Source organism: Oryx dammah, unplaced genomic scaffold (genome assembly GCF_014754425.2).
Source record: "Oryx dammah isolate SB20612 unplaced genomic scaffold, SCBI_Odam_1.1 HiC_scaffold_21, whole genome shotgun sequence".
In the NCBI taxonomy this organism is placed as follows: Eukaryota; Metazoa; Chordata; class Mammalia; order Artiodactyla; family Bovidae; genus Oryx; species Oryx dammah.
In genome coordinates, this window is record NW_024070205.1 from 15,793,397 (window position 1) to 15,818,425 (window position 25,029).

Sequence of the window (25,029 nt, forward strand, 5' to 3'; positions counted from 1 at the left end):
ACATTCTCAAATTACCTGTACACAAAGGTTTTTCTCCTTGTAAGTCAGACAAAAGTCTTTGAGAGGTGCCCTAGGCAATGTTTCTCTGTATCTTGTCCAGTGTTCAGTTGTTTGGGACAAATAATAAATATGCAATGATTTTCTGAAAACCATTCAGTTGTGGAACCCCTTCACCATTAAGTAAACAGCATAAACTTCATACTTCATATGCTGCGTGATAGGTATTCCTCACTCATACTGGCAACACTCTTTAGGGTTTTGGCCAGGAGAGTTGTAATATGCTATCTGCGCGCTCCTTAAGAGCACAGGTCATATCTCACTAATCTTTGTTACCTCAGCACCTAACATAGTCATCTAAGCACAGAGAAGTCCAGTTAATGTCTGAAGATAAATTAAATATGTTAATAAATTAATAAACTTTAATTAAATACCTCCCTAATACTACCTCCACTTAGTATCCTGAAATCTAAAAAGCCAATCTTTGTTTGATTTTAGTTAAAATGGTTTATCTTCCACTCCTTTTATTTCTTTTTCTGCTCTGATTGCCAGAATCATCTAAACATTTTAAAAGTAGACCCATCCAGTAAGTCATGTGATTTTCCCATCTTCTTCCTTTGTGAACCTGAGTAAGCTCTTATTCAAAGATCACTAAGGGGATTAGCTGCAGGAGTGGGGGTGGTAAGGAACGGACAGCTCTTGGTCTGGAAGGAGGGAAAATTGTACTAATTGTTCAGAGAATACAACATTATTCCGCACATGTAAACAGTCAAGGTAACATACTGCGATGGATAAAGAGCTTCTGTCTAGAAGAACTATAAACTTTGGCAGGAACCACGGTGCTGCTGCAGTGAAAGCCCTCCTGCTGGGGCTGCAATGGAAAAAGTGACCTCAGCGAGGAATTCAGAACTGAAACGCTCGGAGAGAGAAGATGAAACACCATGAAGTTTTGATTAAGCCACTTGGTTCCAGGCATATAAAAGTGTAAAGCTGTTTCAGCTTTTTTTTAAAACTGCAGATTCCATGAACTTTGTGGATGACTATTCTATTCTAGTTGTAGCTCAGAATTCCTAAGTGCCTCCACCCTCTGTTCTTCATGAGAGATATGCAGTGTTTAAGACCGTATTCTCCTAGACAGACTAGGTAAGGAAGCAAAGTAAGTTCAGTCTGGAGTCACAGGACCTAGATCACTCAGTGTTCTGAGCCATCCCAGCACAGAAGGTGCACTGAGGAGGAACCCCAAAATACAAAGACAAAGATAGTACTAGAGGGAAACAATCACACACCCTTTCCTCCATCCTGCTCCCATCTAGAGGGCGTCCCTCTCTAGATGGACAAGTTTATAGGTGTAACAGTAGCAATTTACATCTTTCACCACCAGGAGTTAACCCAGTTCGGTGAGTGTTTTAGAGCTGGTGTCTCTTGCTACCTGATCTGCTCTTGAAAATTTTATTTAATTTATTAGGCTTCTGCATGGAAAAAATGAAATGCATCATGGCAAACAAATATGAACAAAACCATATTCTAGGGGGAAAAAAAAAAAACAGCCACCCACCCACTCTTGCCCCAAACAATCTTTTATTTTTAAATATAGATTTATATTTCCAGTAATGCATGAATAAAGTCACATATTTAATGTCAGTAGAAAGTGTAATTTTGGAGTCATACCAGAAAGAAAAAGGAAGGGGGGGGTAAGCACATAAAACTTTTTTATATTTTTATTTATTTCCACCGATTGAAAATAAATTTTCAGGAGTACCACTTCTCAAGTTAATTCATTTCTAAAGTCTGAAAATTTTGTGCTTATTTCGCAGTGCCCTCTGGTGTCCAAATTGATCATTTTAGTTTGCCTTCGGGCAAAAAGTAAACCATTATACAACTAAACAAGTCTACAATTAGCATTCATTTATTCACGAAATATTTATTGAGTGCTCAGTATATGCCAGTTTGTGAAAGGTGATGAGCTACAGATGTATTTTAAAAAAGACATGGTTTGTTATCACTTATATGTGGAATCTAAAAATAAAACAAACTAGTGAATATTAACAAAACAGAAACAGACTCAGAGATAACAGAGAACAAATTAGAGGTTACCAGTAGGGAGGAGGGAGAGGGAAGGGCAAAACCAGGGTAGGGGATAAGAGACACAAACAACTATGTGTAAAATAAACAAGCAACAAGGATACACTGCACAGCAAGGGAAATATACCATTACGCTGCAGTAACTTTAAACGGGGTAGAATCTATAAAAATACTGAATCATTATGTTACATATCTGAAACTAATATTGCAAATCAACTACAATTTAATTAAAAAAATTTTAAGGACACAGTTCTTTGTTCTGTTCTTAAAGAGCCCATTGTCTAACAAGAGAAGTAGATGTAAATGCAATTATCAAATAAAAGGTTAATTACTTGATCATACTATAGAAATCAGTTTACCTATTTTTCACTAAAATGAGACCCACAGAGCTGAGTTGTCTCCGTTCTCAAACTGTTCTGGACCATTCTTCACACGAGCAGGTATCTGGCTGTCCTGGGACAGAGCGACTTCTGTCAAGTACATAGGGAACATTAAAAAAAGAGTAAATGTTCCAGAACATACAGGGATATTGAAACCTAGTTTTGGAGCTTTCTCACAGAAAGCTCCTTTCATAGTCAACCCCAAGGCACTTCTGATCTTGTAGTTACCTAGGGGCCCACCGGTCACCAGGCCTGACACATAAATTTAATGTTCATTTAGTCTTACATATCTTTCTGAAAATACAGACTGTTTTCTAACACTGCAATGAAAAGCCTCAAAAGGAGTCAAATGGCAAAGACCCTAAGAACCAATGTCTGCAAATTTCCACCTGGGGTCACAGAAATACACTTTGTTCTGAATTGGCGGATCTTCAGGCCTTCTGGGGAAGCAGAGGAGCCTGAAGGAGTGACCAAGATCTTCCATCAAAAAGAAAAGTCAAATTCAAATAACACCAAAGGAAAGGAGTCAGGAACTACTATGGCTCAAGAATGATGCTTTAAACAATTCTCCTTCTTTTGGCCATGTTCCCATTCTTGTTACTGCTGTTTTCAAGTATAATAAGCCCTGGTTTGCTTCTAACCAATAGAAAATGGCAAAGGTGACAGGACATCCATGACTACATTATGTAAGATTACAAAGTCCACCTTGCTGACTCTCTGTCACTGGCTTTGAGCAAACAACCAGTTACGCTGGCAAGGCTCATGCGACAAAGAGGGTGGCCTCTTGCTGACAGCCCACTAAACCGAGGTCCTCAGTACAAGGGCCCACAGAGAACAGAAAGCTGCTACCAACCACAGGAGTGAGGAAGGAGACCTTTCTCCAATACAGCCTCAGATGAGACTATAGCCGTGACAGCCTTACAAAGGACCCAATGTTGAGATATTAAATGTGTTGTATTTTTAAGCTGCAAAGTTTGTGGTAATATTAGTATACAAAAATAAATCACAAATATAGATCTCAGGATACATTTTTTTACTTTAAAACATTTTTATTATAAAAGTAATACCAACAAAGAAAAACTAAAATCTTAAAGAAAGACAAAGCCATCCATTTACTGCCCTGCCCTCCTATTATAACCACAGTTAGGAATTTATTTTGTCCTCTTTTTTATTATACACTTGGTGTGTTATTTACAGCCATAATCATACCCATTCATACACTTTTGTATCTTGCTTTTTTCTTTTTACTAAACATTTTCTCATGTTTTACAGTATACTCATTTCTAATTTTTAATGGGTACCATTCATTACCTTTATATGTTTATTGACTATTTCCCCAGACCAGGTGTTGGCAAACTATGGCCATGTGTTTGTAAATAAAGTTTTATTGGAATACAGGCATATCCATTCATTTACATACTGTCTACAATTATTTTTATTCTACAAACAGCAGAGCTGAGAAGTTGTGAGAAAAATCTATGGTTTAGGTTTAGTCGCTAAGTTGTGTCCAACTCTTGCAGCCCCTTGGACGGTAGCCTGCCAGGCTCCTCTATCCATGGGATTTTCCAGGCAAGAGTACTTGAGTGGATTGCCATTTCCTTCTCCAAGGAATCTTCCTGACCCAGGAATCGAACCCAGGTTTCCTGCCTGAAAAACCTAAAATAGTTCCTTTCTGGCACTTTCCAGAAAAATTTTTCTGGTTTTTGCCTTAACTTTTAAAATACCTTTCTTTGCAACAATTAATTAAGAAAAAGTAGAAAAACTAGGTCTACTGAAGAAAGATGTTTTTAAGGTTCACACTGTCCGTTACTATTAATATCTCTCCTACAATAGTCCAGCTATGATACAGTATGGTGGTAGTAGTAAGAATGAGGAAAAAAAAGGCCCAGTGCTCTGGTAGGTAACACTTCTCTGGCCCCTATTAATCTGGATATGCAATTTTATACTCTAGATGAGCATATTTTTAATTTTGATTTAAAGTAACCAAAGAAGTTACTTCCTTCATTAATTGTACCATGAAAACCAATCAAAAGAACACTTTCTACTGGGGATGAAAAAGCAGAGTAAAGTAAATTCTCCATTTCTGCAGACTAGCTGTAGTGACCAAAAGGCACAGAGAGAGTTGAGTAAGGGAAAGAGATGGTGGTCTCAAGAATGTCCTATCCTTCTGAACATACCATAGGCATAAACTTGCATATGACTATAATCAAACTGTCTCCAGGTGAGAAAGTTCTAGAGCAACTATCTTACTATTTTTTTTTTTTAACAAAATAAATTCTTCTATATGGGAAACTTTTATTCTTCAAAACTTCGGAATGGGACCAGCTAAGTCAGCCCTGACTATCTCTGAGATAAAAGATGAACCAGGCTGATGGTTCTTAATCCAGTCTTGTGTGAACAAAGTAAGCATCGGGAAGGATAGGTGTCATCTTCTAAGGGAAATATTCTGCAACATAAAAAAAAGAAAAAGATCAGGATGGACCTTTTCCCCAAAAGATAATGTAATTTAAAGCAAAACTTGAAAGATATTTATTGTAATTATCTCAATTATGCTAACAATGTATGTAAAGAAATCATATAAAACACATTTATGTATTAAATTGTTCCTGTCAAAATGCCAACCAATTTAACATTTCCTTAAATGTTCTTTTGGTTAAAACTATTATAAGCCTTTATATTCCACCCCAGTTACTCATCAAATAAGTAAATGTGTCATGACTTCATGAAGGACTCTTGGAAATTATAAAATTTTCTGTAGAGTGAGGAAGTCAAATAATTTTTTGTGAAAAAACTAGGAACATGTTACTTTGAACAGAACATAGCTAGTATTCTGAGGTATGAGATATCAAGTCCTTTTTCCCTTGAATTTTCATATTGCAAAAGAAGCGATGGTTCTATGAATACACTGATTCACACTTAAAATCATGTCATAATTTTCTTCTTTTTTCACTGTTTTACTGATAGTCACCTCCAAACTGACCTGAGGATCCGGCAGCATAAATCCGTCAGTGAGTTTGTAGTAGACTATTGTAGAGTCGGACTCCACTATAGCCAAAGTAAACGACATGGGCAAGTCGGGATCACCTTGCAATTTTCGCGATGCCTTCAAGATTTCCCTTATCCTGAAAATAGAGCCATAACACATTTAGGATTTACAGTCACTCAGTTAATAACAAGGTGAAATACTGTAAAATCTTGGAGACAAGGTACACAATAACATATCCATAACGCTGACTCAGGAAATGTCTGAAGGCTCAAATATAAACGTTTAAGTTACCTTTTTATACAGAAAATCCCACAAATAAGCATTATCTACTGACTTTCAGTCCTCCTCTTTTGTATTCACTCATCTCTCCCGATCATTATATCTAAGAGAATCAAAACTGTATCTAGGGAACCTTCAGAAAGGGACACTAACAGTATTTTAGTTCAGTTCAGTTCAGTTCAGTCGCTCAGTCGTGTCCAACTCTTTGCGACCCCATGAATCGCAGCATGCCAGGCCTCCCTGTCCATCACCAACTCCCGTTCACTCAGATTCAAGTCCATCGAGTCAGTGATGCCATCCAGCCATCTCATCCTCAGTCGTCCCCTTCTCCTCCTGCCCCCAGTCCCCCCCAGCATCAGGGTCTTTTCCAATGAGTCAACTCTTCGCATGAGGTGGCCAAAGTACTGGAGTTTCAGCTGTAGCATCATTCCTTCCAAAGAAATCCCAGGACTGATCTCCTTCAAAATGGACTGGTTGGATCTCCTTGCAGTCCAAGGGACTCTCAAGAGTTTTCTCCAACACCACAGTTCAAAAGCATCAATTCTTCGGCGCTCAGCCTTCTTCACAGTCCAACTCTCACATCCATACATGACCACAGGAAAAACCATAGCCTTGACTAGACGGACTTTAGTCGACAAATAATGTTTCTGCTTTGGAATATGCTATCTAGGTTGGTCATAACTTTTCTTCCAAGGAGTAAGCGTCTTTTAATTTCATGGCTGCAGTTACCATCTGCAGTGATTTTGGAACCCCCAAAAATAAAGTCTGACACTGTTTCCACTGTTTCCCCATCTATTTCCCTAACAGTATTTACTAATACTAACAGTATTTAGTGCATCTAAATTAGCTAAAAATTTCCATTACTCATCTTCCAAGTTCCAATTTGGTATCTTACAGCAAAACAATTGGTATTCAGGGTTTTGCTTTTTTTTCAATAGACTATAGTAAATATTTCCCCATACTTCTACATGGTGCTCAAAATTACAGTCTTTTTAAGGTTATATAATATTCTGTTGATTCACAATTTATCCACTCATTCCCCTATTGCTGTAATGTTCTTTCAGGTTTTCTTTTTTGTGAGGAGGATGGTGCTAAGAAAGATAAACTGTGATAATCATCTTTCTACAGGTAGTAGTTTCTTTTTAAATAATTCTGCTGGATCTTTCCAAGTGTCAGAATTATTAGATATGAATACAGATATTTCTGTGGCTCCCATGTATTCTGATACTTAATAAAAGCAAAAAGAAAAATACAGAGAGAAAAAAATTTTTTATAAAATTAAATGTCAAGTATCAATGTTATGAAGGATTTTGGTTTGCTTGCTGTGAAAAATAATCTAGTAAATCCAATATCAAGATCTTTAAAGCACTGTTAGCTTTTGCTTACCATGAACTAAAAATCCTTATTACCTACCTAACAAAACCTGTGTTCAGTAATTGAGGAAAATGTAAACTCCAGGGGAGCCTTCTTAAAAGGGCAAGTAAAAAATGATCAGCTGCTTTTTTTCATTAAGCTAACCAATTTTCTGGAATTGGAAAAAGATTTACTAGCATATTAACATGCTACAACTGAATACATCAACAATACTATACTCTCTTTAGCAAAAGCCTGATTTGTCCCCTTAAATTCTACTCCCAATTCTAAGTAAAAATTCTTGTGGTGACTCTTCACCCATCCTACTAGCTCTTTAATTGATAAAGCACCTAAAAAGAAGCCTCTGCTTTGAAATAGTCTTCCTACAGTAATTATAATACTTCTTTTAAAATCCGTGGAGAAGACAAGATTTTAAAAGTGATTTAAAACAGCAATAAACCTCTGGGAAAGCTGAAACTGAATTGTTCTTGCTAAACTACCATTTAGTCACTGCGTAATATGTTACAGCGTGATAACTGGTTTCTTAAAACAGTCAAAAAAGGCTGCTTACCTACTACCTGTCATTTAATATTCACAAGTATATAATCACATAAGGAGAAAATGAGTTTCTAAGTTTGTCAAACCTCATAATCAAACCATTTCTAAGATGACCTTGAGAGAGTCAATTCAACAGCATGGTAATACTGGTATTATTGGATAAATAAAATTTTTGCCTGAAAAAAAATCTTAATTCCTTTCCAAGAGTCAGCAAAGCATCATCTTCTTTCCCCAATCCTACAGAGACACCTTGGGCAAACCTACATTATTGTAATCACTTCCTTGTATTTACACACTTAAGTGTCTGTTTCCACTGGCGTGTACCAATTTTGAGTGTCAAAGCTTTCTAAGAAAAAAAATTGTTAATAGTATGTAGTAGAATGCTTCCAAGTATCTGTAGTAATTTCTTCAAAATATCTGACATTTGCTTGCGTTTTCTTTAACAGGCATGCATGCTAAGTTGCTTCAGTTGTGTCTGACTCTGCGACCCTACGGACTGTAGCCTGTCAAGCACCTCTGTCCATGGGATTCTCCAGGCAAGAATACTGGAGTGGGTTGCCATGCCCACCTCCAGGGGATCTTTCCAACCCAGGGTTCAAACTCGCATCTCTTACATGTCATCACAACATTCAAATTGCTCTATCATTTGTCTCTACACCTGCCAAACTCTGGATACCTGTTTTTCTATAGCCCATGAGCTAAGAATGATCTTTCTATCTTCAAATGGTACATTTTGAATGGTCATGTAAGTACCTACAAAATAGCCTTGATTTTGCCACTCTGCCCATGAAGCCCAACATACTACCTGGTCCTTTAAGAAAAGGTTTGTTGAACCCTACTCTACACTATGAAAAAAGTTAAGAATAAAAATTGTAAGATATGATCACCAAGTCAGTGTTCCTTTTTTTCAATATTACATATTCAAAAGTCAGAGCAGAAGGAGATTTCACTTCTAATTAGGATATAGAAGATCTCAAAAGACCACCATTCCTATGATAATAAAGAGAAAATATCTCATTTGCTTAAAAATATACCATTTTTCTTTAATGCCATAAAAGAGAGGTAAACACAAAGAGGTATAAAGGAGCTAAATTCTAATGAGAAATGAGCCCTTCCTGGGTAAACTAGAGACCAAGATACGGCCACTTCTAACCCTCAAGGGCAACTGCTAAGTCTGGTCACTGTGGCTGGAGGAGTGAGCCAGTCATAGGAAAGTGACTTCCCTGGGACGAGGAGAAAACAGCACAACATTTAAAAGACACACTTGAACTGGTGTGGTGGATTGGAATCTTGAGGGACATCAGTCCCTCCAGTTCACCAATTCTTACTCATGGGACTTCTGCTGTGTTTAAGCAGCAGCATGAAAAGCTGGGGAAGGAACTAGAAAATGGCAGGCAAACCCTAATCACTAGGCCCTGCTGAAGAGAGAGGCCTGATTCCATTCTCAAGACATTTGAAACCAGAACAGAACTGATCACTATAAAGCTGCAACTCAGCCATGATTCCTCTTGACTTCTGATCTGAATGACTAAATAAGACTCTGTCTCTACCTGCGAGATAGAGGAAAGGATGAGCTCTTCGGGGGGCGGAGTGGGTGGCAGGCAGGTAGGTAGCATCCACATCGGTCTATCAACCTCAGTCTCTTCTGCATACACAATGGCCAGCATCCCATGAAAAACTCAAAGCTATGTGAAGAAGGTGGAAAATATATCTAATAATCAACAGCAAAAAATCAATACAAGAAGACCATCAGAAAACTAAAGCTACTGAAAAACTTAGATGCTGGAGTTAAGATTCTAAAATAACTACAATAAATATTATGGTATTGATTAAAAAACAGATAAAATGAGTGATAAGATGAAAAATTTAAGCAAAAGAATGAAAATTCTAGAATCTAAAAATATATTTTCAAAATTATTGACTAGGCTCAATGACAGATTAGATACAACAGAAGAATTTAATGAACCTAAAAACAGGTCACAAAAAAATTAATTGAAGTATAATACAAGAAGAACTTTTTTTTTTCTTTAAATAAAACATCAGAGGCCTTTAGTGCAATATCAGTCTAACATACGTGTAAATTACAGAAAGAAACTGAAGAGAGAATAGTGTGTATCTTAGTCTGTTCAGGCTGCTATAACAAAATACCACAGCTTATAAACATCAGAAGTCTATTTTTCAGGGTTCTGAAAGCTGAAAAGTCCAAGATCAAGGCACCAGCATGGTCTCTCTCCAGTGGAGGTCCTCTTCCTGGTTCACAGCCAGAACCCTCTTACTGCATCTTCACATGGTAAAAGGGGTAAGAGAGCTCTGTGAGGTCTCTTTTAAAGGCACTAATTCCATTATGAGGGTTCTACCATCATTGATTGCTTTCAGTTCAGTTCAGTCGCTCAGTCGTGTTCCGACTGTTTGCGACCCTATGAATCGCAGCATGTCAGGCCTCCCTGTCCATCACCAACTCCCAGAGTTCACTCAGATTCACATCTATCGAGTCAGTGATGCCATCCAGCCATCTCATCCTCTGTCATCCCCTTTTCCTCCTGCCCCCAATCCCTCCCAGCATCAGAGTCTTTCCCAATGAGTCAACTCTTCGCATGAGGTGGCCAAAGTACTAGAGTTTCAGCTGTAGCATCATTCCTTCCAAAGAACACCCAGGGCTGATCTCCTTCAGAATGGACTGGTCGGATCTCCTTGCAGTCTCAAGAGTCTTCTCCAACACCACAGTTCAAAAGCATCAATTCTTCGGTGCTCAGCCTTCTTCATAGTCCAACTCTCACATCCATACAATACCATCATCTTCTAGGCTAAAGATTTCACCATACGAAACACAGGGTACACATTTAGGCTACAGCAGTGTAGCAGAAATAGTTCAGACTTTCCCAAAATTGTTGTCTTTGAATGTAAAGTGTCTCTCTTACAGAGAGCATGTAGTTGGATCTTGTTCTTATATTCAGTCTTATAATTTGTCCTTTGATTGGAAAGTTTAATCCATTCACATTTAAAATAAGATTAATATTGTTGGATTTACGTATGCCATTTTGCTATTTGTTTTGGGTGGCTCAGCTGGTAAAGAATCCGCCTGCAGTGAGAAAGACCTGGATTGGGAAGATCCCCTGGAGGGAACAGCTAGCCACTCCAGTATTCTGGCCATGGGGTCGCAAAGAGTTGGACACGACTGAGTGATTTTCACTTCCACTATCTGTATATCACATGTCTTTTTTTGTCCCTCTGTTCCTCCTTTACCTCCTTCTTTTGTATTGATATTTTCTAGAGTACTATTTTGATTACTTTGTGTTTTTTTTAAACTATACAGTTGACCCTTGAACAACACAGATTTGAACTGCACAGGTCTACTTATCTGTGGATTTTTTTCAATAAATATGTATTCAATACTATAGTACTATGATCCCTGGTTTACTGAATCTGTGGATACAGAACTGCAGACACAGAGGGTCATCTATAAAGTCATACTCAGACTTTCAACTATGCAGAGGATTGGCATCCCTAACCCCCGCATTGTTCAAGGGTCAGCTGTACTTTTTTGAGTTTCTTTAGTGGTGGTTCTAGAGATCACACTATATGCACCTTAATTTATCACAATTTACTCAGAATAATTCTAATCCAGTTTTAAAACAAATAGAGAAACTCCAATATAATTTCATTCCTTTCTCCCTCCTTTGTGCTATTATTGTCATATATATTATGCCTATATACTATAAACTCAGTACAGTGTTACATTATTACTTTATACAATCTTATATCTTTAAAAAAGAGGAAAAAGGATACAAAATATATTAACCTACATATTTAATATTGCTGGTATTAATATTTCTTCAAGTTACTCTCTGATGCCATTTCTTGCTTCTTCACAGCCCCATCCTTTGTGTTAATATTATCATCTGTATTACTTCTTAATACACTATAAGTCTGATCTGTTGATTTTTGACAAAGGTACAAAGGCAATTCAATGAAGAAAGTCTTTTTAACAAATGATGCTATAATCTGAAGATAGTATACCTCGATGTGTACAAATAGGATTACTATAATAATCAATGGGGTGGCATACATGAAAAGGCTTTACAAACTGACTAGTAGTCACTGAATACAGTATTTTTATCAACTATCTACACCAGATTTCCTTCTTTGAAAATTGGGACGTAATATGGTAATCACTACCTTGCTCTTAAAAAACAATTTCCACCTATGTTGAATGGTATGATAATTAGCTAGCTTACTGCTCATATCAGCGGTTTCCTTTATAAAGAGATATTTAGATGAAGCAACCATAAATATTAATCAGAAGTGTTATTACACAGCACTAATGGAAAGTAACATTCTGAAGCTACTGCAATGTACATAACTTACAAATAAATTTCTTTAAATATCCCTAACTGGCAGGGTATGACAAAGATGGGACACAGATGGAAGGGAAAAAAAAAAAACAAACTTAAGACAACTTTTACCTATTTTCTTTTTCTCCCAATATCACATGATTTAAATCAGAAATGTATATGTGTATGTGTGTGTGTTTTCTCCTAATGTAAACTGCGTGGGAATTCTAGCTCAAATACTGAAATTTAGGATAGAAATTTCCATCTCATTCATATTTGTTTCCAGAGTTCTTTGATATAAATAGCAAAACATTTTCAGACTTACTCAAAACACCCATGTGGGAAACCCTCACATTTGAAAATTAGCTCAGAGTTGTAAAGGGGGTATTGTCTTCAGAGTTGAGGGAAATCACTGTCAAAAATGAAATGGAAGTTCCCATCTCACAGCTCTGTTTATCCTCTGTGGAAGTGTGTGTAGCGGGGCGGGAATTACCAATGAATTTTCTCAGTAATAACAGAATTAAATCATTTCTCTGCCTCTGTTATTCAAAGCACTCTTGGGAAGTCTCACAAAGATTCTTGTTCAGGATCTCTTACAGTCAATGGCAATTTGTAACACATGTTTAAGGTAATGCCATCATCTTTGTCTATTTGAGATCTGTCTTATTTGTTCCCTTATGGGGTACTAATAAACTCCTGAAGATGTTTACTTTGCATCTGAGTCAATAGACTGTGCTTTCCCAATATAACAACAACAACAGGTTTCAAAGTTCTATTTTAAAAATCACACATGATTGTAAAGATGCTGAGGATAATGAAGCATCGCTAAAATACTATAGTCTCATTTAACCTCTAACAAGCTCATAGTTTGAAATCTTAATTTAGAAACCACAGAACGAAGTTTCCTTATATGCATATTTTTTAAAAGCTCAGTTCTTTGGAAAGATATTGTAGAGATGTTACATCAGACAGATCTAAAATAATAATTTAGATAAACTCTTTATAGTTCTTATCTGATAGAAATTCACATATGTAAAACATAACCTATGTATTAACAATAAGATCTTCAGATTTTTGAGTTCATTACAGTTTAAGGGAAAAAATCCCACCTAAGAAAGAGATAAATCAGTATCATAGTTGTTGATCAACAGTAACAGAATTTGATGTTTATAACAGGTTTTTCTTTCTTATAACTGTTTAGAGAGGAGCTCAGCATGCTGAAAACAGTGATTCTGAAGTTTAACAAAGCTAACTTGAACACACAGAGAACATTATTTGGCTACTGCCATTTCTCCAAGCTATTTAAATTCTTTCGATAAATCTTAGCATGTATATATATATATAGTTTTTTTTGGTAAGAACCCTACAATAGAGACTAAGTAATCTCTGGAGATTTGCACAAAGGGCAAAAAAGTTGAAGACAACATTAATTTTAACTTCAATCTTAATGCATCATGGGTTAAAATTATTATTAATTTCACCCCACAGAAGGCAAAAAATTCTTCTGTCCTCTTCAATGTGGCCAAATTGATACATGCTTTAGTATTGATAAAAGACATTAACTCCCTGATCTGCCTCTTTATGATATATTGAAAGGACACACCATAATGCTACTCTGAAACACAATGAAGATTAAATTGGTGCCCACGGGGCCTTACTCATCCACAGGCTCAACCCTCAAAGTTTCAAGAATAACAGACCACCCGCTAAGGGATCATGCCAATGCCTTCCTCATAAAAAATCAAGGCGGCTACAGTCTCAGGGGGGTTTACTCAACAATTAAGTGCCTGTGTGGTTATTTGCCCCAGTGGGAAGTCATTCTGCTAAAATAAATTGCAAGTTTGTTTTTTGTTTTTTTCTTGAGGGTAAGAAAAAAAAAATGCTATGCTAGTTGAAAGAAGCTGCCAGAATGGGTGGTTTCACCAGAGGCAGATTTCCAGCAGAGGTCGAATGAGGACACGCATCCTGATATGCAGGCAAACGCCAGAAGTCACTTCACAAGTTATTAGACTTCAGGCATCATATAAAATAATGATCACTTAATGAATTTGTAATAAAGAATATATACTTTTGGAGAGAAGGAATATTTTTTACAGGGAAATAATAAGGGGAGTATCCTTCAAAAAATATGTAGCACTTCAGAATTAAATCTTATAACTAAGAACATCTTTAAAAATGTTCTAAAGGAGGATCTGTTAGTTCTATTAACCCTTCACTCCAGCATTACTATAAGTCCTTCTTCCAAGGCACTTAGGCAAAAGAAGGGCATGTTGAGCGGTGAAGATATGGATGAAAAACAATTTAACTAAAAGGTAAGGAGCCTATTCATAGCATCAGCAGAGGGACTCTCCAGATCTGTGACTGTTCTCTCCTCAGATGTAGACAGTTTCAGTTATCACGTAAAGTGTGGGAAAATCTTGCAAACAGATGAATTTTGTAGACACTCTAGTTTTTTAGAAACTCTTGTAAGGTTGCTTGGAGCAACCTTATGTTCTATAAGATATTATTCAGCAACTTTCTTTTGCAGAAATTGAGTCATTTCCCTCACTCATCCAACAAATACCTATCTGACACCAGATATCAGGTACTAGGTTAGGCACAGGGGAAGTATTAATAGCAATGAACAGAACAAAGTTCCTGTTTCCATCAAGGAAGTGGGAGGAAGAAGAAAGTAAATAATATATAATACACTGGGTAACAATAAATGTGCTAATAAAAGAGGGCCACTTTGTAGGTTGCAACATACAGAGGGTGAGATGACAGTAGCTTATACCAGCATGATACGGTATAGCAAAAGAGGTGAGAGGTGGTCAGATTTCAGGTAAACTTTTAAGGGAGAAGTGACAGAATTTGTTAACAAATTAATTTGGAGGTCTGAGAATGGGTGGATTAAAACTAATCAGAGATTATCTAGCAAGGTTAATATATGAAAGTCAGTCGCTTTCCTATATACCAGCAATGAACAACTGGAATTTCAAATGAAAAACACAACACCATTTATGTTAGCATCCAAAAAGTTAAATACTTTAGGTATAAACTAAGAAAAATATACATAGGATCTGTTTAAAGAAAACTATAAAACTCTGATGAAAGAAATCACAGGAGATCTAAATAAATGGAGAAACAGTCCATATCCTTGGATAGGAAGACTCAGTGTTATTAAGACGCCAATTCTTCCCATTGCAATCTATAAATTAAGCACAATCCTAATCAAAACTCTCAACTATACACCATTCTAAAAAAGGCAAAGCTACAGAGAGTTAAAAGTTCTGTGGCAGCCAGCAGTTCAGAGTGGGGGCAAAGGGATGACTATATGCAGCACACAGGATTTTTAGGGCAATAAAACTATTGTGTATAACAGTAGATATGTGACATTATGCATGTGTTAAAACCAGTAGACCTGTACCATAAAAAGAGTGAACCTTAATGTAAAACTATGGACCTTACTTAATAAAACTATATCAATATTGGTTCATTAATTACAACAAATGTACCCTACTAAAGCAAGACAATAATAACTAATAAACACTGTGCTGGACTGAAACTTAAGTGGGAAGCCTTTGTACTATCCACTCAAGTTTTCTGTAAATTTAAAATTGTTCTAAAAGATAAAGTATAGATAGATAGATACAAAGCGATAACTATCTGCAAGGTTTCTGGCCTGAGCTTCAGAATGCATAGTGTTGCCATTTATGAAAGAAGGCAAATAAAGAGCTTTTTTTTTTTTAACATGCATCTATTCTTTTTCAAATTCTTTTTCCATTTAGGTTGTTACATAATATTGAGCAGAGTTTCCCATGCTTACAGTAGGTCCTTGTTGGTTATCCAGTTGCTATATTCTAAGTATATAGCAGTATGTACATGTCAATCCCAAACTCCCTGACCATCTCGCCTCACAACACTTCCCCTCTGGTAACCACAGGTTAATTCTCTAAAGTTTTTGCACAGCAAAGGAAATCATAAACAAACCAAAAAGGCAACCAGGCACACAACAGATGCCTAATAAATGAATAAGCAACCTAAAATATGAGGCAGCAATATGCAATTTACTTTTTTATCTTTCCCCTCAAACAAAAAGATGCTTCTTTGACTCTAGATGGTCTATAATTCTATTAATATTCATTTATATTCATATTTAATGCTCCAAGAGAAAGTATAATTATGGATATTCATAAAATTTTTACTGAAAGTTATACTATTTTAGTATAAGAATAATAAATTAAATTTTAATTTTTCCTACATATCTGTGTTTTAAAATATGGGTTTTTTCCTCTTTCCTCAAAAAAAACACTGGGCACAATGGATTTAAAAATAAACAACTGGTTCATTTTTATTATTTGGGTTACTGCTGTGAGAACACATAAACAGCTAATAAAATATTTTAAAAATAATTATGTCCTTTAAAAAAAGAAAAATTACTCTTTACGGGCCTTAAAAACTATATTTAAAAGCTACATTAACTCCGACAAAGTAAAAAGAACTGCAGTCAGGAAGAATGTATTCTTCTGAAACACTGAAAACCTTGACAACAACATTGCAGGAAACAGGTTGATACGGTTTAATAAGCTAAGCATCAGATTGAAAACTCACAGGATTTCTAGTCTAACTTTGGCTCTGACACTATTTTTATGTATAATGAATTTTTTCACTTCTCTTAAAGCATAAATTATATAAAGATCTCACCGAAAGAGTTCTGATCAAATCAAATGGCAAAAGTTATTAGACTTTTAGCCTTATGGCTGCTGAACTAGCAGATAACCAATCTGGTGTATGAAATGTTAAAGGCTTTTTTTCTCCCTAATTTCCAGAGTGATGTTCAGATAGGAAGACGCTAAGAAAGAGAACATTTGGAAAAACTGCCTTTCAGATAAACTGGTAGAAGGTACCCATTTTAGAGAGGTCATCAATCATCATACATCAAAAGAAACGCCACTAATTTGTGGAAGTGGAGGGATAAAACGGTCATCGGAGAGGTTCCATCCTCACATAAGCTATCCACTATCCTTCTCTGGCACTGAGAGAAGAGAGTCATTTATAATTTAGTCAGGTTTAAAAGGATGAATGATGCATTGGTATTACTCAGCAAGGAACTATAGCCCTTTGTAACAAAAGAGATTTACTGAGCATTAAAAAAAAAAACAGTATCTTAACTATCCCTGGATCTCATAATTGTAAAAAATACTCTGCTCAGCTGTTTAAAAAAAATTATCTGCTTGGCGTTTTTAAAAAACTTATATATAAAAACAGATAAGCTTAAAACATGGCAAATGGGGTTTGAATTTTCAGCATATCTCTCATGTACTGAGGAAACTAAATTGATATGGAAATTGGAAAATGACATAGTTCCACCAGGAAAAATAAAACAAAACTGACAGCTAAAAAACACAAAATTTTTTTTTTCCCCTCACAATTTGCTATGGGTCCTTGTGTAAGTTTCTTAAGGAAGGTATTTTCCCATATACAACTACTCATAATACTAGTACTATTACAGAAGCCTATAAAACTACCTTAATTTTGTTGTAATAGACTTCATCCATTTAGGGACATTTAACAAAGATCAATGTCAGGATGGCAAGAATACTGGAGAGGGTTGCCATGCCCCCCTCCAGGGGATCTTCCTGACCCAGGAGGGAACCCAGGTGTTCTGCATTGCAGGCGGATTCTTCACCGTCTGAGCCACCAGGGAAGCCCAATATTGTATATAGCACATGGAACTCTGCTTAATGTTATGTGCCAGCCTGGATGAGAGTCATGACTGGGGGAGAATGGATACATGTATATGTATGGCTGAGTCCCTTTCCTGTTCATCTGAAACTACCACAGCATTGTTAGTCGGCTATATTCCAATACAAAATAAAAAGCTTAAAGTCTGGGGGGGGTGGGGGGGGGAGAGAAACACATGTTCTATCCCTGGGTTGGGAAGATCCCCTAGAGTAGGAAATGGCAACCCACTCCAGTATTCTTGCCTGGAAAATTCCATGGACAGAGGAGCCTGGAAGGCAACAGAGGACACACACACTAATTTCATGTGTAAAGTGCTTTAGAGAAAACAATGACCAGAGACTGCACTTTGCTCAAAGTACTGCATTAACTCACTGCTATTCAAACACACAGGACGGTGGCTCAGACGGTAAAGTGTCTATCTACAATGCGGGAGACCCGGCTCTGTCCCTGGTTTGGGAAGATCTCCTGGAGAAGGAAATGGCAATCCACTCCAGTACTATTGCTGGAAAATCCCATGGACAGAGGAGCCTGGTAGGCTACAGTCCATGGGGTCCCAAAGAGTCGGACATGAGTGAGCGACTTCACTATTCAAACACACGTTTGGTCTGTGATGGAATCTGCCTGTATTCTTGCCAGAAACTACATACATAAAACCTACAGGGGCCAACCCTGGGAAAATGAGTAGGAAATGGACACAAAAACTGTCTGGGCATTCTGAGAAACTGACATAGACATAACATTAAATGTTGCCTAGAACTGTTACCTTTTAAGGAGTCACCAAATAATTGGGTTGGCCAAAAAGTTCATTGGAGGCTTTCCATTAAATTTTACTGAAAAAAAAAAAAAACCTGAATTAACTTTCTGGCCAACCAAAACATATACACCATAAAATAAATAATGGAAAGAATAAGCTTTTCAAATATATATGCCACTCTCTCACTCAGTAGTCAAGCTGCAAGACAGTTACTGCCATAGTTAAGGACTACGGTGAGATTATTATCACCAGGGAAATAGTTCATAACTAAGTTTAACTAACTATGAAAATGACAGAGTGTGGTCCCGTATTACAAACAACAGATTCTAGAACTTGGGACTTCAGTAAAGGTAACAGCTAACAAGCCTTAGGTACACTGTACCCTTTGTGGATAACATGCAGTTGCACCCACTGCAACTGCCAACTCCTCTGGCTCTTGGGCTTTGTACACTACCCAAATTCCCTAGTAATAAAAATGTCACTTTAAGTTTGTGAAGAATACTAAACATTTACAATAAAGAAACACACCACAATCAAGCAGCTAAGCAACACAGTCTAGGATAGTGATTTACAGCTGGTATGCTCAGGTTGATCGTACAAGGGTGTGGTAATTTATTTCTAACAACAAAGCTTCAAAGTTGGCAGGCTATACTGTAACATAAAATTAATATTCGCCATAATCTATCACCATTCTCACCTACTCACATTCTACTATGCTTTCTTGGGTGAGAGTCAAAGTGGGGAGTCAATACAAAGAGGTCCTGGGAACAATATATAAACTAAAGCTCTAGTAAATCTATACTGCAGTTCAAGGAAAGTGGACTAGAATCATGGGTCAGGACAACAATAAAGGTTAAATAAAAGTTAAAATAAAGGTTAAAACCACCAGTCACAACTGGGCATTAAGCATCAGTATCTACTAAGATCACACAGAGAGGAAACCAGACATTACATGTCTCCTGATGAAAGAATGGACTACCGGCTAGAATGTGATCCAATTGCATCTAACCAAGCTGCTGGTTTCAGCTACCAATTTGCAGAAAATACAGAGGACAGGGAAACATGCTGAAATGCACCATGAGTGAGTAATTATGGGAGAGTATATATGTCAAACAGCCTAGGTTCTTTAACAGAAAAACTGTGAGGCAAAGAGGATAGAGGCAGAACCCACACATCAGGAGTGGGTAAACCACTAGTCTATGGATCAATCTGGATGCCCTCTGTTCTTGTAAATGAAGTTATAAGGACACAGCCACACCCATCTGTTTATATATTTGTCTAGGGCTGCTTTCCCCCTAATGTGACAGAGCTAAGGAGTTGCAACAGAGACCAAACAGCCAGCAAATCTCAAAATATTTACTATCTAGAGCTTTATGGATAGCTTGTTGATCTCTACTGCAGATTAACAGAGTTTTACAGGATATAACCACAAACATTTTTTAATGGGAAAAATTTATGAGATACAAATAAGGAACTGCTTTATTTGTAGAAATTAACTTGATTTTTAAATGTACATAAAAAAATAAAAGGGCATTACATGCCTCCTGATAAAAGAACAGACCACCAGCTATAGTCTTATTAATATGATAATAATCAAAGCCCTGATTCCAGCTGCCAATTTGCAGAAAATACAGAGGACAGGGAAACATTAAAATGCACCCTGAGTATACCATCCAATAGTATACCAAAATAAAAGCTATCATCATAAAAGTAAGAATAATGGGAAAGGAAAAGGTTATGCTTAGCACAGGGCACACTGAAGGAGTTCTGAGATGGCTGGAAAGGTTTTATTTCTTGACTAGGTGGTGGTTACAAGTGTTCAAAATGTTCTCTTTGTAATGCAGCCTATGCATTTATACTGTGCTGCTTTCTGTATCTGGTTTTATTCTCCAATAAGAGATTTTAAAGTCACCAGCAAAGTAAGAAGAATGATAGCTATGAGACTTTGTTATCTACTAGGAGATCCTGGTGCAACTCATTGAATCCTTTATTATCTTTTAGAAATAGTAGAGCATAAATAAAAACACCTTTTTAATCTCAGCTTTTTATATATGAAATTTGGATAAAACAAGAACTCTGTATACCACTAAGGGTTCTAATCTAATGAAACAAGTGAAGGTACTCTGAAATTCTGTAACATTCTCTACCAATGCAAAATATTCTTATAACCACATGGAATAAGCTACTGCGTCATTCCCCTGCATAAAGTCCTTCCACAACACCATCCATGCAGCAGTACTTTTTAAGAGCTCCTTCTAGAAACCTAGGACTCAACAGACATGCTTCAGGGGTAGGGAATCATGTATATTGTACAGACTGTACCTTGCACAAAGGTGCTAGGTAAAAGGGTGTCTGAAATCTGTTTGATGGAGCTTGCCAAACCTGAATCCTGGTGAAGACTTTTTCTCTATGTCCAAGGGAGTCCCTTTTTTCTAATTCGCTCCAAAGCAAGTCATGAACTAGCTGTTCAGTTCCGTTCAGTCGCTCAGTCGTGTCCGACTCTTTGCGACCCCATGAATCGCAGCACGCCAGGCCTCCCTGTCCATCACCAACTCCCGGAGTTCACTCAGACTTGTGTCCATTGAGTCAGTGACGCTATCCAGCCATCTCATCCTCGGTCGTCCCCTTCTCCTCCTGCCCCCAATCCCTCCCAGCATCATGGTCTTTTCCAACGAGTCAACTCTTCGCATGAGGTGGACAAAGTACTGGAGTTTCAGCTTTAGCATCCTTCCTTCCAAAGAAATCCCAGGGCTGATCTCCTTCAGAAGGGACTGGTTGTAGGCCTGTTCAAACATCCTCCCAGATCTACCTTTTGTCAAATTTAACATCATAAACTGTCTGAAAAGCTTCTGTATCATTAAGCTAAAACATGAACAAGCACATCTTACATCTGTATTTCTCTGGTTAATTCCTCTTCTGTGAACTGCTGATCATATTCTTTGCCCATATTTTTCATCTGGATTGCTTTTTCCCTCAAGTCACAGAAGTTATTTACATATTCTGATTGAATCTTTGTCGGCTATACTTCAGTAAATCTCTTCTCCTAGTCTATGGAAACTTCTATATTGTCAGTGGGACTATGAACTGATAACCTTCTGGAGAGCGGATTACTAATAAGCAGTAAAGATGAAGGTGTAAATGCTGTATGTCCCAGCCATTTCACCTCCAGGTTTCTCCCTTAGGGAGACTCTCATACATGAGAACAAGGATATGCTTACATGGGATATTCATTACAGTATAATTTGTAACAGCAAAAAGGTATAAACAGTTTTGTCCTTGAAGATGTATGTAACACTTCCTCCCTCTTTTCCCATGCGTTCTAGATATTCATTTGTTCATTAATGGCCTTAGCCCATGCCATTAAGCACCTACTCTGAACCAGATTCCGTAAGAGGTAGGCAGTCACTCCTTCCACTTGTCTTGCTAACACATGGTCTCTTAGCACTTTCAGGAGGCTTTTCCCATCCTTCTGGGTCCTGATACAACCTGTCAGTACCCCACTACTCCTGTTATTCAATTTGTTGTTGCTGTTTAGTCGCTAAGTTGTGTCCGATTTTTTTGTGACCTCATGGACTGTAGGCCACCAGGCTCCTCTGTCGATGGGATTTCCCAGGCAAGAATACTGGAAAGGGTTGCTATTTCCTTCTCCAGGGGATCTTCCTGACCCAGGGATCAAACCCATGTCTCTTGCATTGCAGGTGGATTCTTTAACACTGAGCCAGTAGGGAAGCCTTGTTACTCAATTACCTGACAATAAATTAAGTGGAGGTGGCCCCAAATTACTGTTAATTAAATTTCTGAACAAAGGACAACTTTATTTCCTAGATCTCATCTAACAATTACCAAAAAATGAAATAAAATTTATTTTTAAGCCAACAATTAGAGCTAGAACATTACTTTCAAGAGAAAGTCTTAAATACCATATGGTCACATGCATATGTGGAATCACATGCCCACACGAAAGTTCATAGACACAGAAAACAGATCGGAGATTGCCAGAGGCAGTGGGTAAAACAGGTGAAAAGAGTTAAAAAGTATAAACTTCCAGTTATAAAATAAATAAGTCATGGGTATGTAGTGTACAGCATGGTGACTACAGTTAACAATACCATATTGCATTATTTGAAAGTGGCTAAGAAAGTAGATCTTAAGGGTTCATATCACAAGAAAAAAAACTCTGTAATTATATACAGTGACCAGTGTTAACTAGATTTATTGTAGTAATTATTTTGCAATATATGCAAATATCAAATCATTATGTTGTACACCTGAAGCTAATACAATGTTGCATATCAATTATGCCTCAAAAAAGAAATAGGCTGTCTTGATCAGCACAGTATCTCTAACCTCCTCCTGACATAAGTCAATAAATATTTGCTAGGTAAAGACTAAAAAATCCAAGCAATATTATCTGACAATAATAATTTTTAAAGTGAACCCAGGGATTTCTTTTTATAGATGGTTTATTATCAAATAAAGAGCTGTTTATTCTCTTAAATTTAAAAAAAATGTATTTTTTTTAAGGTGAGTTACCTTCATAAATTCCTACCCAAATACTTTTAGGACTTGTCTTAATGAACTTCCTCCCTATACAAGACGGCCAGAGATTCAAAGTCAATAATTTTCTTTGTGTTACTAATGAAGGAAAATTCCTACATTAACCACAAATGTCTGAAATTGCACCATTACTGTTAAATATGTAACATTTTATATAGAAAGTACACATGGGAGTAAAAATAGATTAAAGTTTGCCTATTACCTAAAAATATCACTCCTGTTAAAACCTGAGGAATGAAATCAAACACACAAATCTTCATTTGTTAAAAGGTTATTTGCATTTTGAGTTGTGAACATTTTATGCCATAGAAAGCAAAATAAATCTAATGTGTACTGGGTCCCATTTGTGCTATTTTCTATATTGTCATTCCACTGCCTAATATAATCATGAATATTTATATAAAAATAAGACACACAGACTAAGCTCTCTGCTTTATTAAATACAAGAGTGCAAAAATGGATTACTAAGTTAACCTTCCAACTAATTCTACTTAAAGAAGAAAACAAGCTTAAAAAGCTAGAAAAGCAATAATCACAATTAAGGAAAAACTAGAAATTAATTGGGCAAATTTATAGTTGTAGATTTATGAAATGATCTTGATTCAAACAGACTGTATTCATTTTGTTTTTTAGGATTAAATATGTTAATTCTAAATGGTAGTTCCTTGTCCAAATAAATAACAATAATACTAGCTAGGATGACATTGTTACAGCAATTTAAAGACACAAAGGGAGAGTCTGAAGGAGTGAATTATTATGTCTCTAAGATAGAAGCATTATTGGAAATAAAGCTAGTTAAATTGTTGTTTATTGATTCTCAAAACACACAGAAAAATCTCACAGTAAGAAGCCTCTCAAAGAATAGTATAAATAGCCTGAAATATCAAAAGATAATTCTCATAACAAATCATACATATCAAAAATATTTAATAGAAATCTAAAAATTAGCTCAATATAATTTTATGGAATACACACAATGAAAAAATAACCAATTATGGTAGCTTTGATTTGGAAGGGATCTCACATATTATCTACTGATAACCTGTAACCTTCAATAAAAGACAAAGTGAAACTCAAGAATTGTGTGTCTCCAGTCATAAAACAAAAATCTGCACCAAGACCAGAATCCAGGTCTTCTGGCTTTAGTCCATGGTCTTTCTCCTAAATCAATATGTATTAATTCTCTATGCATTCACAGAGAATTAGGAAAAAAGCAGGTATTCATCAAAGTGCTTCATGTTGGAATTTAAGGTGCTCTGCCTTCTTCCCTTTTGAATTATGGTTCTGGACTCTTGAGAGTCCCTTGGACTGCAAGGAGATCAAACCAATCAATCCTAAAGAAAATCAACCCTGAATATTCATTGGAAGGACTGCTGCTAACACTGAAGCTCCAGTACTTTGGCCACTTGATGCAAAGAGCTGACTTACTAGAAAAGACCCTGACGCTGGGAAAAACTGAAGGCAAAGGAGAAGAGGGCAGCAGAGGATGAGATGGTTAGATAGCATCACTGTCTCAATGGACATGAATCTGAGCAAACTCTGGGAGATACTGGAGGACAGAGGAGCCTGGCATGCTGCAGTTCATAGGGTCACAAAGAGTCGGACATGACTTAGTGACTGAACAACAGCTCCAAGCCCTCTTCCCTACTTAGACACCCACTCAAATACACCTATGTCTTTATCTGTCCTTTCTACCTGCCCCATAGCCTCAGAGGTTCAGGTGCTCCTCTTCCAGCTCAGGATTAATCTCTTTAACGAGTCTCCTGAATCCTCCCCTCCCCATCTCTCAAGAAACTTGGCTCCATTACTCGTTACCTTCACTCCTCAATGTTCAGCCTTTCTCTAGGACAGTTCACAGCACAGCTGGCTTACCTCAGAACAAACAAGTCAGAAAGAGAGTGCCCAACAGAAGCCATTGTTTTTTTTCCCAAAAGTATCATTGATTTACAATGTTTCAGTGTGTGTGTGTGTGTGTGTGTGTGTGTGAGTCCCTGGGTCAGGAAGATCCCCTGGACAAGGGCATGGCAA

At 36.9% G+C, this 25,029-nt stretch overlaps 1 protein-coding gene across 1 annotated transcript in view; it reads right to left on the reverse strand.

The window, feature by feature from the left end:
• Window positions 1-4,523: 4,523 nt before the first annotated feature.
• The window catches only part of TSEN15 (tRNA splicing endonuclease subunit 15), a 28,691-nt gene continuing 8,185 nt past the window's right edge, over window positions 4,524-25,029 (reverse strand). The window contains exons 4-5 of the mRNA XM_040263815.1: window positions 5,440-5,581; window positions 4,524-4,905 (exon numbers count right to left, since the gene is read on the reverse strand). Coding sequence (XP_040119749.1) covers window positions 4,885-4,905; window positions 5,440-5,581 — 163 coding nt within the window. The 3' untranslated portion in view covers window positions 4,524-4,884. The remainder of the gene's footprint in view (window positions 4,906-5,439; window positions 5,582-25,029) is intronic.